Consider the following 15,639-nt stretch of genomic DNA (forward strand, 5'->3'; position numbering starts at 1 on the left):
TGCAGAGTTTTTGCTGAAAGATCAGCTGTTAACCTTATGGGGATTCCCTTGTATGTTATTTGTTGTTTTTCCCTTGCTGCTTTTAATATTTTTTCTTTGTATTTAATTTTTGATCGTTTGATTACTATGTGTCTTGACGTGTTTCTCCTTGGATTTGTCCTGTATGTGACTCTCTGTGCTTCCTGATTAACTGTTTCCTTTCCCATATTAGGGAATCTCTTCAACTATTTTCCCAGTCACATTCTTTTTCTCTTCTTCTTCTGGGACCCCTATAATTCGAATGTTGGTGTGTTTCATCTTTTCCCGGAGGTCTCTGAGACTGTCCTCAGTTCTCTTCATTCTTTTTTCTTCTGCTCTGCAGTAGTGATTTCCACTATTTTACCTTCCGGATCACTTATCTGTTCTTCTGCCTCAGTTATTCTATTGATCCCTTCTAGAGAATTTTTAATATCATTTATTGTGCTGTTCATCACTGTTTGTTTGCTCTTTAGTTCTTCTATGTCCTTGTTAAACGTTTCTTGTATTTCCTCCATTCTATTTCCAAGATTTTGGATCATCTTTACTACCATTATTCTGAATTTTTTTTAGGTAGACTGCCTATTTTCTCTTCATTTGTTAGGTCTGGTGGGTTTTTATCTTGCTCCTTCATCTGCTGTGTGATTCTGTCTTCTCATTTTGCTTAACTTACTGTGTTTGGGGTCTCCTTTTTGCAGGCTGCAGGTTCATAGTTCCCGTTGTTTTTCGTTTCTGCCCCCCAGTGGCTAAGGTTGTTTCAGTGAGTTTTGTAGGCTTCCTGGTGGAGGGGACTATTGCCTGTGTTCTGGTGGATGTGGCTGGATCTTGTCTTTCTGGTGGGCAGTTCCATGCCTGGTGGTGTCTTTTGGGGTGACTGTGGCCTTATTATGATTTTAGGCAGCCTCTCTGCTATGGGTGGGGTTGTTTTCCTGTCTTGCTAGTTGTTTGGCATAGTGTGTCCAGCAGTGTAGCTTGCTGGTCATTGAGTCGAGCTGGGTCTTGGCATTGAGACGTAGATCTCTGGGAGATTTTCGCTGTTTGATATTACGTGGAGTTGGGAGGTGTCTTGTGGACCATTGTCCTGAACTTGGTTCTCCCATCTCAGAGGCAGAGGCCTGGTGCCTGGCTGGAGCACCAAGAGCTTGTCATCCACACAGCTCAGAATAAAAGTGAGAAAAAAAAGAAAGAAAGAAGATAGAATAAAATCAAATAAAGTTATGAAAATAAAAAATAATTATTAAAAAAATCTTTTTAAAGTAATAAAAAAAGAAGAAAGGCAAGAGCAACAAACCAAAAAACAAATCCACCAATGATAACTGGCGCTAAAAACTATACTAAAAAACAAAAATAGTGCTTCCGTGGTGGCGCAGTGGTTGAGAGTCCGCCTGCTGATGCAGGGGACGCGGGACGGTGCCTCGGTCCGGGAAGATCCCACATGCCGTGGAGCGGCTGGGCCCGTGAGCCATGGCCGCTGAGCCTGCGCGTCCGGAGCCTGTGCTCCGCAACGGGAGAGGCCACAACAGTGAGAGGCCCACATACCACAAAAAAGCAAAAACAAAAACGGACCGACAGAACCCTAGGACAAATGGTAAAAGCAAAGCTATACAGACAAAATCACTCACAGAAGCATACACATGCACGCTCACAAAAAGAAAAAAAGGGAAATATATATCGTTGCTCACAAAGTCCACCTCCTCAATTCGGGATGGTTCGTTGTCTATTCAGGTATTCCACAGATGCATGGTACATCCAGCTGATTTTGGAGATTTAATCCGCAGCTCCTGAGGATGCTGGGAGAGATTTCCCTTTCTCTTCTTTGTTCGCATAGCTCCTGGGGTTCAGCTTTGGATTTGGACCCACCTCTGCATGTAGGTCGCCTGAGGGCGTGTGTGCTTCTCTCAGACAGGACGGGGATAAAGGAGCAGCTGATTTGGGGGCTCTGGCTCACAGAGGCCGGTGGGAGGAAGAGGTACGGAGTGCAAGGCGAGCCTTCGGCGGCAGAGGCCGGCGTGACGTTGCACCAGCGTGAGGAGCGCTGTGTGTTCTCCCGGCGAAGTTGTCCCTGGATCACGGGACCCTGGCAGTGGTGGACTGCACAGGCTCCCGGGAGGGGAGGTGTGGATAGTGACCTGTGCTCGCACACAGGCTTCTTGGTGGCGGCAGCAGCAGCCTTAGCGTCTCATGCCCGTCTCTCGGATCTGCGCTGTTAGCCGCAGCTTGCCCCCGTCTCTGGAGCTCCTTTAAGCGGCGCTCTGAATCCTCTGTCCTCATGCTCCAGGAAAACAAGGAGGCAAGAAAAAGTCTTCTCCTGGGATCTGACCTCCGAAGCTGAGCCTCAGCTCCCAGACCCTGCCTGCCCCGGAGGGTGAGCAGACAAGCCTCTCGGGCTGGTGAGTGCCGGTCGGCACCTATCCTCTGTGCGGGAATCTCTCCGCTTTGCCCTCCGCACACCCTGTTGCTGCGCTCTCCTCCGCGGCTCCGAAGCTTCCCCCCTCCGCCACCTGCAGTCTCCGCCCGCGAAGGGCCTTCCTAGTGTGTGGAAACCTTTCCTCCTTCACAGCTCCCTGCCACTGGTGCAGGTCCCGTCCCTATTCTTTTGTCTCTGTTTTTCCTTTTGCCCTACCCGGGTACGTGGCGAGTTTCTTGCCTTTGGGGAAGTCTGCGGTCTTATGCCCGCGTTCAGTAGGTGTTCTGTAGGAGTTGTTCCACGTGTAGATGTATTTCTGATGTATTTGTGGGGAGGAAGGTGATCTCCACGTCTTACTCTTCCGCCATCTTGAAGCTCCTCCCATTTAATAGTTTTTCTGCATATAATTTGCTTTAACTCATTTTAAAAATACCTTCAAAAGAATTTAGGGGGGCTTCCCTGGTGGCGCAGTGGTTGAGAGTCCGCCTGCCGATGCAGGGGACATGGATTCATGCCCCAGTCCGGGAAGATCCCACATGCTGTGGAGCCGCTGGGCCTGTGAGCCATGGCCGCTGAGCCTGCACGTCTGGAGCCTGTGCTCCGCAACGGGAGAGGCCACAGTGGTGAGAGGCCCACGTACCACAAAAAAGAATTTAGGGGCAGTTATCACTTTTTATAGATTAACACTTTCCTTTAAAGTCTTTTGGCCTTGCCAATAAATGTTCTTCCAGAGATTCAAAGAAGATCCCACCTGATAGCAATGTACTAATTAGAGACCATATGGACAAGCTAGAGCTATGGGGTCCATAAAATTCAGTATCAAATTTCACCTCATTGTTGTTAAGGGAAAAAATGCTCTAATTCATTATTCATCATTTCCATAAGTTCAAACATTGGTATAATGTTTCCCAGAGTTTCTTTCAAGCAAATTATGTAAGCTATTCAAAATTAAATTAGTGTACCTTTGACATTTGAGTTTAATACTTGATGCATTGCCTTATCACATGCTACTCCCAAAGGCCAGTGATATACAATGATTTGTGATTTTCCTCCATGTAAATTTCATTTTCCTACACTGAGAGGTGGATGTATGGAAACAAGTCAGCACCAGGCATCAGCCCCTGAGTTCAGCTTTGCTGTGCCTTCTTTTCATTTCATCTGCAGGAAGTCTGCAGAAGTAAAAAGAAAGAAAAAAACAAAACCAGCAAAAACAAAAACAATATTTGGCCATATTTCATGAATGAAATGAGTTATAGCAGTATTAATTAATTTCGAGATTTGTAAAGGTCTTAGTACGCCAAGAATGTCAAAGATCAACTGTACGGTGTTTAGTAGCTAATCAGAGCTATCCACCTCTAAATATTTTCTCTTTATTTCCCTTGGTTACCGTGTCTTTACAAATTTATCTCCCGGAGAGGTATGTTTTTTTTTTTTTTTTCTTTTTGCGGTATGCGGGCCTCTCACTGTTGTGGCCTCTCCCGTTGCGGAGCACAGGCTCCGGATGCGCAGGCTCAGCGGCCATGGCTCACGGGCCCAGCCGCTCCGCGGCATATGGGATCCTCCCAGACCGGGGCACGAACCCGTATCCCCTGCATCAGCAGGCGGACTCTCAACCACTGCGCCACCAGGGAGGCCCGGAGAGGTATGTTTTTAATAAAAGAAAACTTGTGGTAAAAGGGTCATATTCCATCTGTGAAAGTATTTGCTCTTTAAAAGTACAGGTTCCAGACCACTCCTTCCCAATTTTAAGTATTTATTATGAACTCCTAAATAAATTATTCCTTAGGCCTTTAGACTTCAAGAGATATTACTATATCTATGTACTACAGTCGTTTGGATTTTTAAGTAATGAGATTGCACATTTGTCTCTCCTAGAACCACCAAGACCCATTGCTCCTCCCCAGCTGCTTGGCGTTGGGCCTACATATTTGCTGATTCAGCTAAATGCCAACTCCATCATTGGTGATGGTCCCATCATTCTGAAAGAAGTAGAGTACAGAATGACATCAGGATCCTGGACAGAAACCCATGCAGTCAATGCTCCAACTTATAAATTATGGCATTTGGATCCAGATACTGAATATGAGATCCGTGTTCTACTTACAAGACCTGGTGAAGGCGGGACGGGGCTTCCAGGACCTCCACTCATCACCAGAACCAAATGTGCAGGTAAGACTGAAGAGCCAGACACTGCCAGTGAAGGAATCTAGCATAAGACATATAATATTCATACAATATTAAAAGTACTAATTATTTGGTACATGATTAGTCACACTATTCTAAGAGTTCCAGTTGTAGCCTTAAGTGTGTCATAAATTTGACTGATTTAAGGGCAGTGTGAATGTTTCTCTTTTATTTTTCAGTAGTATTATGAATCCACAGTCTTTTCTTGCATGGTAATTTTGCTCAGCTTGCGTATTTAGTCCAAAATCTCTGCTTGATGCAGGTGAATGTATTATATAGAGAGAAAACCTTTGCAGTTCAAGCAAATGTTGAATACCTTTCTACTATGTGGAAATTGTCTTCCTCGATCATTTTGTTATGGTCAGTGCAGAGGCCATATCTGATAATACACATAAGAAAAGTTACTCTGAGCCAATCCTCAGTAAGATAACCCTCCTATTCAGAAAATCCTGCTGTTGAGGATTAGTGCAGCAGCTTGGCACCCAACTGTAAAATACAGAGGCTTTCCTTATGTTTTTAAGCCTTGTATTGCCCTCCTAATGCCTGAAACAGAGTGGTGAAAATAATAGCACATGGAGAAAACACAAAGAAAGAATAAAAAGTGAAATAAAAAGTAATATAAAAGCATACATCCTAGTTCCTTATTGTATGATTGTTATAATGAGAGAAAATGTTAGCTATTTATTAAAAGCCACTGAAAAGTTTGTCTAAGTTATTAGAGTATACTTTTAGTGCACTGTTTATTTTATTGTTGAAAATAGTTTAATTTTTTAGTTCAGTTGAAAGAGACATTTTTTATCCATCATGCATTATGTTGAAACACCTACAAAGTTAGTACCTGGGTCTATGCGTCTTGAACATTTATAGATTTAGGTTCTGAAAATTGAAAACTAAGACCAAGGGATCTATGAAAATGTAAATGCCTGTAAAATGTCTTTTGTTTCTTTAACATCTGTTTAGCAATTACAGTATTCTGAGGCTACCCACCAAGAGTACTGATCTAAGATCAAAGCAAAATCCGTGCAATTACCTAACGTACTGTCATCCCCAAATATTTTTTATTCTGGCTCAATTTTTATATGTTAATATTTATATATTAATTATAAATATTAATATATTTCATATATTAATATTGAAAATTGCTCACCAATAGGAAGCTTAACTGCTCCATCATTAGTCTCAGATGTAGACAATAGAGAGTCTAGTAATTTGCTGATTGGTGTCATACATTTATCCTGTGGTTGAAAAATAGCTTAACCTCAAAAACACTGGGTAAGTCTCCATGGCTCAGCCTAAATCACACAAATTGCTTTTCAAATTTGTTGTACAGCTATGTTTTTTCATTCTAGGTAATGTGACAGCTTATTCTTATTGTAGTAGATGAACTTCCTGAGGGGAAAAGCAATTTAACTCTACAACCTCAACTAGTCAGAGAAATAATTTAAAAAGGAGACAATATGGAAACTGAGAAGTAGCTCACTCTTCCAAAATTAATATCCAATGCTAACATAAAAAGATGAATAGTTATGTCCATTTTGCTGAAGATATTGCCTACACATATCTTCTGATAAAATTACCTTTTTCTGCCTACATTTAATCCTTATAAGGTATATACAAATTAAAATAATAAGTATTGATTTACTATTCCAGAGATCTTCCTTGTGACTTTTTGTGCCCTAACTTCTTTCTTTTAAGTATCTCATCTGCCTTCTTATTTTCTTATTTCATCAAAATAGATCCTTAAAAATTCACAGTACCACACAATGTGTTGTTAATATAATGTAATTTTTTAACTTAGGAATTATTTGAAATCGGCTATTGGTGTGAAGGCCAATGGAGATGGCAAATAAATGAAACTGTGGGTTTTTAAAAAATATATCTTTATTGGAGTATAATTGCTTTACAATGTTGTGTTAGTTTCTGTTGTACAACAAAGTGAATCAGCCATATGCATACATATGTCCCCATATCCCCTCCCTCTTGAGCCTCCCTCCCATCCTCCCTATCCCACCCCTCTAGGTCATCACAAAGCATCCAGCTGATCTCCCTGTGCTGTGGAACAGCTTCCCACTAGCCATCCATTTTACATTTGGTAGTGTATATAGGTCATTGCTACCCTCTCACTTCATCCCAGTTTCCCCTTCCCCACTGTGTCCTCAAGTCCGTTCTCTACTCTGTCTTTATTCCTGCCCTCCCACTAGGTTTAACAGTACTGTTTTTTTAGATTCCATATATGTACATTAGCATATGGCATTTCTTTTTCTATTTCTGACTTACTTCACTCTGTATGAATAACTCAATTTTGTTCCTTTTTATGGCTGAGTAATGTATATATGTGCCACATCTTCTTTATGCATAGCAAGATCTTTTTTGACCCACCTCCTAAAGTAATGGAAATAAAATACAAAATAAACAAATGGGACCTAATGAAACTTAAAAGTTTTTGCACAGCAATGGAAACCATAAACTAGGCAAAAAGACAACCCTCAGAATGGGAGAAAATATTTGCAAATGAAGCAGCTGACAAAAGATTAATCTCCAAAATATACAAGCAGCTCATGCAGCTCAATATAAAAAAAAACAAACAACCCAATCCAAAAATGGGCAGAAGACCTAAATAGACATTTCTTCAAAGAAGGCATACAGATTGCCAACGAACACGTGAAAGGGTGCTCAACATCACTAATCATTAGAGAAATGCAGATCAAAACCACAATGAGGTATCACCTCACACCAGTCAGAATTGCCATCATCAAAAAATCTACAAACAGTAAATGCTGGAGAGGGTGTGGAGAAAAGGGAACCCTCCTGCACTGTTGGTGGGAATGTAACTTGATACAGCCACTATGGAGAACAGTATGGAGGTCCCTTAAAAAACTAAAAATAGAACTACCGTATGACCCAGCAATCCCACTACTGGGCATGTACCCTGAGAAAACCATAATTAAAAAAGACACATGCACCCCAATGTTCATTGCAGCACTGTTTACACTGTTTACAATTGTCCATCAACAGATGAATGGATAATGAAATTGTGTTTTAAGGCTAGTTATGCTGTATTAAGTGGATGAAAAGAACATGTTGATGAGCATTGATTTATCCCTATTGAATACTTATGTTCAGAATGCATATTGAGCTGCAGTAAGTAAAAATAGGACTGTAAAGTGTTTGAGATATTTTACTTTGAGAATAACCTTATCTGTATGGGAGGGGATAGAGTAAAAATAACTTACACTCATAGCTGCTTTCAAATTTATAAATGTCTTGACATTTTGAAATAATATTGGTCTTTTTTCCTGATATGTTATTTGAGAAACATTTAAGTTGTGGGCTCTGTGGCATAAAATGGTATCAAGCTTACTCATCTGTAGTTTTACTTCCAAATGTAAAAAGTTTTTTTTAAAACTTTCACATGTGGTGAGTCTTTGTCACATATCTTTATTAATTTATTTATGTCCTCATAAGGTGTGTTTGATGCAGGTTTTATGGCAAAAAAAAAAAGTGCTTATAGACTAGATTTCCAGGTACATTGTAGATTGGAGAGAAACTGGTTACTGTTTTATAGGAATGTCTACTAATCTTGCTCTATTATTAGAAAAAGAGGGAAAGCTTATGCAATTATATATTCTATTAATTTTTAAATAATCCTGAAAAGCAGAAGTTGGATATAACTGATAAACATTGCATATCTAAATACAGAGTCAGTAAAGGTTAAATTTATGATGTCCATCCACTTCTCTTCAAGATTCCTTTCCCCAGGTTTAATATCCCTCAGACCCTACCAACACCAGCATCATCACTAGACTCAGCCTGGTGTTTTATAACAAGAAAATAGAACACAAGTTACGCTATGATATTATCTGATATTTAGTACAAAACTTCTTAGTCTGGAGAAATGATCCCTTTAAGACACCAAACATAACTTTTGGAGAAGTTCCCATCTAATTCTATTAAGTTGTGCAGACTCTGAATACTGGTTCTATAAACTATTCCATTTTAACAAATATTAGGAGAATGTCATGTTGTAGGGTAGTGTTTTACCATTAATATCATCTGGTTGAGTAAATATTTATTGTTTTGAAATAGCTATTTTAATGCATTCTACATGTTAGACCACCAAGAAGCCTTTGAAGATAAGTATAAATTTTTTTTAGCTATATGTATGTGTCTGATATCAATTTCACATGAATTTCTTATAAGTAACAAAGGGATGATGATTACTTTCAGTCTCTCAGAAATTCTTATTTTATTTTGGTGTATCACAGAGGAACAATTTTGACTACTAAGGACCTATCAAAGAGTAAATTAGTTACTATTTAGTATCTTAAAAACTCCATTTTAATGTAGTTAAACCCTTGAAATTTTACTTCTGGCAATAGTAAACTTTTTCTTTCTTGGCAGATATCTGTCAATAAATAATTTTACAGCAAGTTAATGAAATGGTTTTATTTATGTATTATTGAGTATATTTGTATTTTAAATGCAAGTGTAGATTTTCATAATTCAGTATTGATTGGTACTGCTTTATAATTAATTTGATATTATTATCCCAATTTTGTAGCTGGTGAATCTAAGATTCAGGAAAAGCAAAATAAAAAACAATGATTTGTCTAACCTCAGCCAACTGGGCAACTGGGGCTCACACCCATTTTCTGGAACTTGAAAAGCCTGAATTTTTTCCCCTCTTTCTCCTACTATAGGCGATTTTTCTTTTTTTCCCCCCCTTTCAGAAGAAGAGTGTAGCCTGAGTAAATGAAAGTATGACGTCTGGGAGGGATGTACATTTTAAAAAATTGAATCTTCATGGCTGAATTATTCCTTGAGAAAACATAGCTTAATGTTTGCAACTTCAATTTTATTAAAAGCACAATTGATTAGTGTGCTTAACACTCAAGTATACACTCTTAAATATTTTAAACAGTTAAAGAAGTGTAAAAAATATTTTACACTATCCTTTTCTGAAAATGTCCTACCTAGTTGCCAAAGCTATGTCTTTGTTTTCTTTCTGAAGTACATTAAAATCATTTGGTAAGTGCAATTACCTGCTTCAGGGTTACTCAAGTTAGGAGAGGTGGTAATTACAGCCTCTGGTGGCTGTAGCCACCTACACTTGCCTCATGCTTCTCTATGTGCCTGAGGGGTATGATTACTTCGTTGTTAGCTTACAGCCTGACCCATGTTATTGTTCACATAATGCTTTTTCAGGCATTTTATACATTTTTAAAAAGGTATAAATGTGACATTGTCTTAAATGGGAAGTAATTCAAAAACTCCACTGAACAGTCAAAGAGAAAGAAAGCATACTTGTTTTTTCAGTGTGTCTATTTCCTCTGGGTATACCATCTGGTACAGAAGCTAAGAAAATACAGTTTTCTCTTTCTCTTATTAAATAGAAATAAAATATGCCATCATCAGAAATTGTCTGTATTGCTTGCTTTGGCAATTGCATGTTAAAATTGCTCTTTTAAATTGCCTTCTGCTTCTGGGTAACCCATTGTGGCACTGCTTTATGATTAACTGACATTTTAACAGCATCTCCTTCATAGGGAAAGTCAAGAGTTCAGGGTGTCCAGAACGTAGTATATTTACACAGTTGGGAAAGCTACTCTCTACTCTTATATTGAAGTTCAGTGCTCTTGGCAATTCTCATTGAAAAATGTAGATCTATGAAGCAGTGAAAAAGAGAGTGTCTTATTTTAAACGTAAACGTTTACTAAAACTGCATTTTTTTTCTCTCCTGAGTCTAAAATGGAAGGAAACAAAACAAAACAATACTCAGGCATACACCAGAAACCACAGAGTAAGGAATTAAATTTTGGCCTTTTGACTATAGTATCATCAGCAAAGTGGAACCATATATTGATTTTTATTGTGGTCTAAGATAGTTATCAATCACAAAGACTATTTATCATTGAAACTCAGCCTTGCAGTTAAACAAAAAACAAAATAAACAGCTCTGTAAGACTTGGTATGGTTTAACAGTATAAGGTTGCCATATGGTTTGATTTCAGTTGAAGGCTTATATCAGTGCTTGTTTTAAAATTTTTTTGAAATTTATTAGTATGATTTTTACATGGCTTCTTTATTGTTTTTGAGCAAAAATTTTAAAAGGCAATGCTATTATTATTGAAGTAAAAAAAAACTAAATATAAAAAGCCATAAGAAAAGTAATGGAAAACAACAGTTCTTCAATTTTCTTAAAAATCTAAAAGAGTAAAACCCTCTTATAGATTTTTTTTTCTTTTTTAGTGAGTAATAACCTGATTTTGTTTTTCAGATTCTGTAGGGAATATTTCAGTTTGAAAGACATTTATCTATTCAGAGAAACTTTTATTGGCTTCGCTGTTTGTTAACAGCACTGGGTTAAGTACTAGGTCTCCAAAGTTATACAAGCAGTGCCTTGCACTTAAGTTTTTAGTAGTCACGAGGGACAGCCCTATAAACAAAGAGTAAAATGCAAAGTGAAAGCACTGAAGCTCTTCCTGTTTTTCAAGAAAGTGTTTCCGAGAAGCTGTCACCAGGAAAAGATGGCTTTTAAACTGGATCTTAAAAATTGACTATGAGTTTTTAAGGCAGAAAGAACAGAAAACAATAAAGAACAGAGGGAACCATATGCTTATCCCAGTTGTTAACATTGCTGATGTTTATTGGATTATGAAACTAGATGGAGCATTGGCTGACTCTGGGCTGTGGTAGAACAGAAGCTGCAGGTGGGATGAGGCCAGGGCTAATGTAGCCCAGGCTGCTGTCCTGTTGTTTTTAAGAAGCAGATTGACATTACTGGATTTGCTTTTAGAAAGGTCATCTCTCTGTGGAAGAGGAGTTAGAGCTAAGGAAAGACTGGGAGCAGAAAGACCATGAAATCATGCTTATAATCAAAATATGCTGTCTATTATCTTCACTATAGCATGTCTCTCATACTGTAGATCAGAAATAGGAAATCTATAAATTCCTGGAAATATTGTCATTTCTAATAATCAAGAAAGTTCCTTTAATTAAAGGGATTTTAAAGATATTTTATAGATGATCTAACTTACTTTATTGTTTGATTTACTTTTCTTTTTCAAATATGTGGGTCAACCAGTGTCCTTAATGTGCATGCAAAATCCATGTTATAATACGTTATTGTAAAGGAGAAAATTATGAAGGATTGGAGAGAAATTCAAGAGCTACTGTGTATTTGATGGGATATTTATTCATTTCATAAATTTTATTGAGGTTGCAGTTGTATACATTGCCATGCTGAGGATCGTAGAAGATACAACATTAGTAGGAGAGACTTCCTACTCTTCAGGAACTGACAGTCTAGAGTTAGAAACCATAATACCAATAAAAGCATAGTAAGTTATATACACTTTGGAACTCCAGAGATGAGAGGGTTAATTTCTGACCCCAAAACCATTTTTCTCAAGCAATATGTTTGAAAACAATATCAACCATTCTTTCCTGAACACAGCTGGATTAACACTTCTGTTAGCCTTATCCCTAGTTCCTTAACTGTGAAATAATGTATAAAACAATGTGCAGCCGGTAGTCACCATAAGGATGATTTGTCTTCTCTTTTTCCTTTCTTCTAACACATAGGGAAACTATATGCACAGATGGAGGCATTAAATTGAAAATATAATTCACATCCTAATTTTTTTTATTTTTTAAAAGATTAATTAATTAATTAATTAATGTATTTATTTATTGGCTGCGTCGGGTCTTAGTTGCATCATGCAGGACCTTTGTTGAGGCATGTGGGATCTTTTTCATTCGGCCCGCGGTCCGCTGGGGTTTCTTTCTAGTTGCAGTGCGCCGGCTTCTCTCTAGTTGTGCTGTGCGGGTTTTCTCTTCTCTAGTTGTGGCGCGCAGGCTCCAGGGCGTGTGGGCTCTGTAGTTGTGGCACACGGCCTTTGTTGCTCCACAGCATATGGGATCGCAGTTCCCCCACCAGGGATCGAACCCGCGTCCCCTGCAATGTAAGGCGGATTCTTTACCACTGGTCCACCAGGGAAATCCCTCACATCCTAATTTAAATTATCAAAGTAATTTGTGTGGTTGCTTTTGAATTCTCTGGGGCCCATGGATTATAGCAAAGTTATTCTAAATTTCGATGGGGAGACAGATTAATTTATAATATAAGCAACTTCTGTTAAGTCTGCTAACGGTCTATAATGCTAGGAACCCCAGTATAAGAGTCATGAAAGTTGAACAAATATGAAATCCTCTTTCCCACTGCCCCTTTTGTTTTTTGCCTCAGGCATGGGATGTACTGTTAACCATACATACAGTTTATGGCACGTTTTCTAATAGCTGTGTAACTAATTAAATAGAGTTGGGCTGCTTTCAGCTTAAAATTGTCTTCTTTTGACATTTCGCTGCTAGAAAGCATTTGGTAACCAGTAAAAATGACACTTTTAATTTATCCACAGTACTTTACTACATGCTGAGTCTGTTAACAGTATCATTAAGTACTATTTTTATTGGCTTCATTTGTTTTTATTGAATTTTACATATGCAATAAAGCTGACAGGTGAAAATGATTTGAATAATAGCATCAGTTCCATTAAATATCCTGGATACCCCTCTGGTCCTAGGTTTTTATTTGATATTAGGAAGTAGAAATAGCAGTAAAATAATATCTTAATAATGTCTTAAGTGATAATAACATAAGAATATCTGAAGAAGAAAACGACATGGGTAGAATTAAGAAGCTATAGGTCAGTCACCTCCTAGAGAAATGGAAATAAAAACAAAAATAAACAAATGGGACCTAATGAAACTTCAAAGCTTTTGCACAGCAAAGGAAACCATAAACAAGACCAAAAGACAACCCTCAGAATGGGAGAAAATATTTGCAAATGAAGCAACTGATGAAGGATTAATCTCCAGAATTTACAAGCAGCTCATGCAGCTCAATATCAAAAAAACAAACAACCCACTCTAAAAATGGGCAGAAGACCTAAACAGACATTTCTCCAAAGAAGATATACAGACTGCCAACAAACACATGAAAGAATGCTCAACATCATTAATCGTTAGAGAAATGCAAATCAAAACTACAATGAGATATCATCTCACACCAGTCAGAATGGCCATCATCAAAAAATCTAGAAACAATAAATGCTGGAGAGGGTGTGGAGAAAAGGGAACCCTCTTGCACTGTTGTTGGGAATGTAAATTGATACAGCCACTATGGAGAACCCTATGGAGGTTCCTTAAAAAACTACAAATAGAACTACCATACGACCCAGCAATCCCACTACTGGGCATATACCCTGAGAGAACCATAATTCAAAAAGAGTAATGTACCAAAATGTTCATTGCAGCTCTATTTACCATAGCCAGGAGATGGAAGCAACCTAAGTGTCCATCAATAGATGAATGGATAAAGAAGATTTGGCACATATATACAATGGAATATTACTCAGCCATAAAAAGAAATGAAATTGAGTTATTTGTTGTGAGGTGGATGGACCTAGAGTCTGTCATACAGAGTGAAGTAAGTCAGAAAGAGAAAAACAAATACCGTATGCTAACACATATATATGGAATCTAAGAAAAAGAAAAGGTCATGAAGAACCTAGGGGCAAGCTAGGAAGAAAGACACAGACCTACTAGAGAATGGACTTGAGGATATGGGGAGGGGGATGGGTAAGCTGTGTCAAAGTGAGAGAGTGGCATGGACATATATACACTACCAAACGTAAAATAGATAGCTAGTGGAAAGCAGCCGCATAGCACAGGGAGATCAGCTCAGTGCTTTGTGACCACCTAAAGGGGTGGGATAGGGAAGGTGGGATGGAGGGAGACGCAAGAGGGAAGAGATGGGAACATATGTATATGTATAACTGATTCACTTTGTTATAAAGCAAAAACTAACACACCATTGTAAAGCAATTATACTCCAATAAAGATGTTTTAAAAAAAAAAGAAGCTATGGGTCAAGATATCAAACAGTAAGGGATGTGTTCTGTATGAAGGATGGGCTCAAGAGACTCAGCCTGTGAACTTCAGACCTCTTCAGTGGTGCCATTGTGGTTACACTGGTGCACAGACTTGTCCTTGATTTTCTTCCTTTTTACCCGGAGAATCTACATTTGTCTTCAATTGTCACTGCCTGTTTATTTCCTTATTTGAATTATAATTTATTTTCTTTGCTTTGGAATAAAAAGCAAAATTCTTAAAGTCAGGCTTTGGCAAAAAAAAAAATTGCAGTCATTTTCTTGGGCAGGGTTTGGTGGGGGAGGAGTACAGCTTATTATTTTTGGAACTCACTTATTTAGAACCATTCTAGTTATAATTAGTTTTTTTGAAGAGTGTTGGTCATTCTGTACCATTTCTTGAGTGGAAAAAATTACTTTATAAAGATGTATCTCATTATTTTCATAATTTAACTTTACTCTTAAAATCTGAGGATGAGATCATCATCTGAGTATTTCATTTTTTGATCTTCACTGTCTTCCTACAAGATACGGCCTTATTGTAGCTAATAATTGCTTTAAGGATGACTCTTCCATCCTTTTTCCTTTCCACCAACCTGTATATAAACTACAGAGGAGAAAAAAGCATATTTGAAGGAAAAATAATGAGTGGATTCTAATCTCGAGTATTGTAAGTTATGTTACACTTTGTGAACCCAACAAAAAATGAACTTCAAAGGCAGAAATTCATGCGTTCATGTCACCCTAAGCAAGATACGTGCAAATTCAGCTGTCACTACATATGATATGGCCTAGAAATTATTGAGTGATGTCCATTTTAATTGTCTCAGCCAAATAATATGGGTGAAGTTTGAGTTAAAATAACTCATCTTTCATTCTCTGGCTTTGTTACTATTTCCTACCTCTATGTAGTACTTCATAATAAAAAAAATAATCATCAAAAAAGTTTATTTTTACATGTTACTGTATTTTTAAGCCGGTACTGTTAAAATATGTGAACATCATATTTTTTGTACTGTTACATGTGAATCTATAATACTATATTGTCAAAATACCTTTGTTTTAACATATTATATATACATATATATATATATATAATAGGAT

General features: G+C 37.9%; 1 protein-coding gene across 4 annotated transcripts in view; it reads left to right on the forward strand.

Annotated features, from left to right (window-relative positions):
- The window catches only part of PTPRK (protein tyrosine phosphatase receptor type K), a 584,222-nt gene that overhangs the window by 355,040 nt on the left and 213,543 nt on the right, over positions 1-15,639 (forward strand). For all 4 annotated transcript variants that reach the window (XM_060115422.1, XM_060115424.1, XM_060115423.1 and 1 more), the window contains exon 7: positions 4,298-4,591. In XM_060115422.1, the coding sequence (XP_059971405.1) occupies positions 4,298-4,591 (294 nt within the window). The remainder of the gene's footprint in view (positions 1-4,297; positions 4,592-15,639) is intronic.

This window comes from Mesoplodon densirostris, chromosome 12 (assembly GCF_025265405.1).
Source record: "Mesoplodon densirostris isolate mMesDen1 chromosome 12, mMesDen1 primary haplotype, whole genome shotgun sequence".
Taxonomy (NCBI): domain Eukaryota; kingdom Metazoa; phylum Chordata; class Mammalia; order Artiodactyla; family Ziphiidae; genus Mesoplodon; species Mesoplodon densirostris.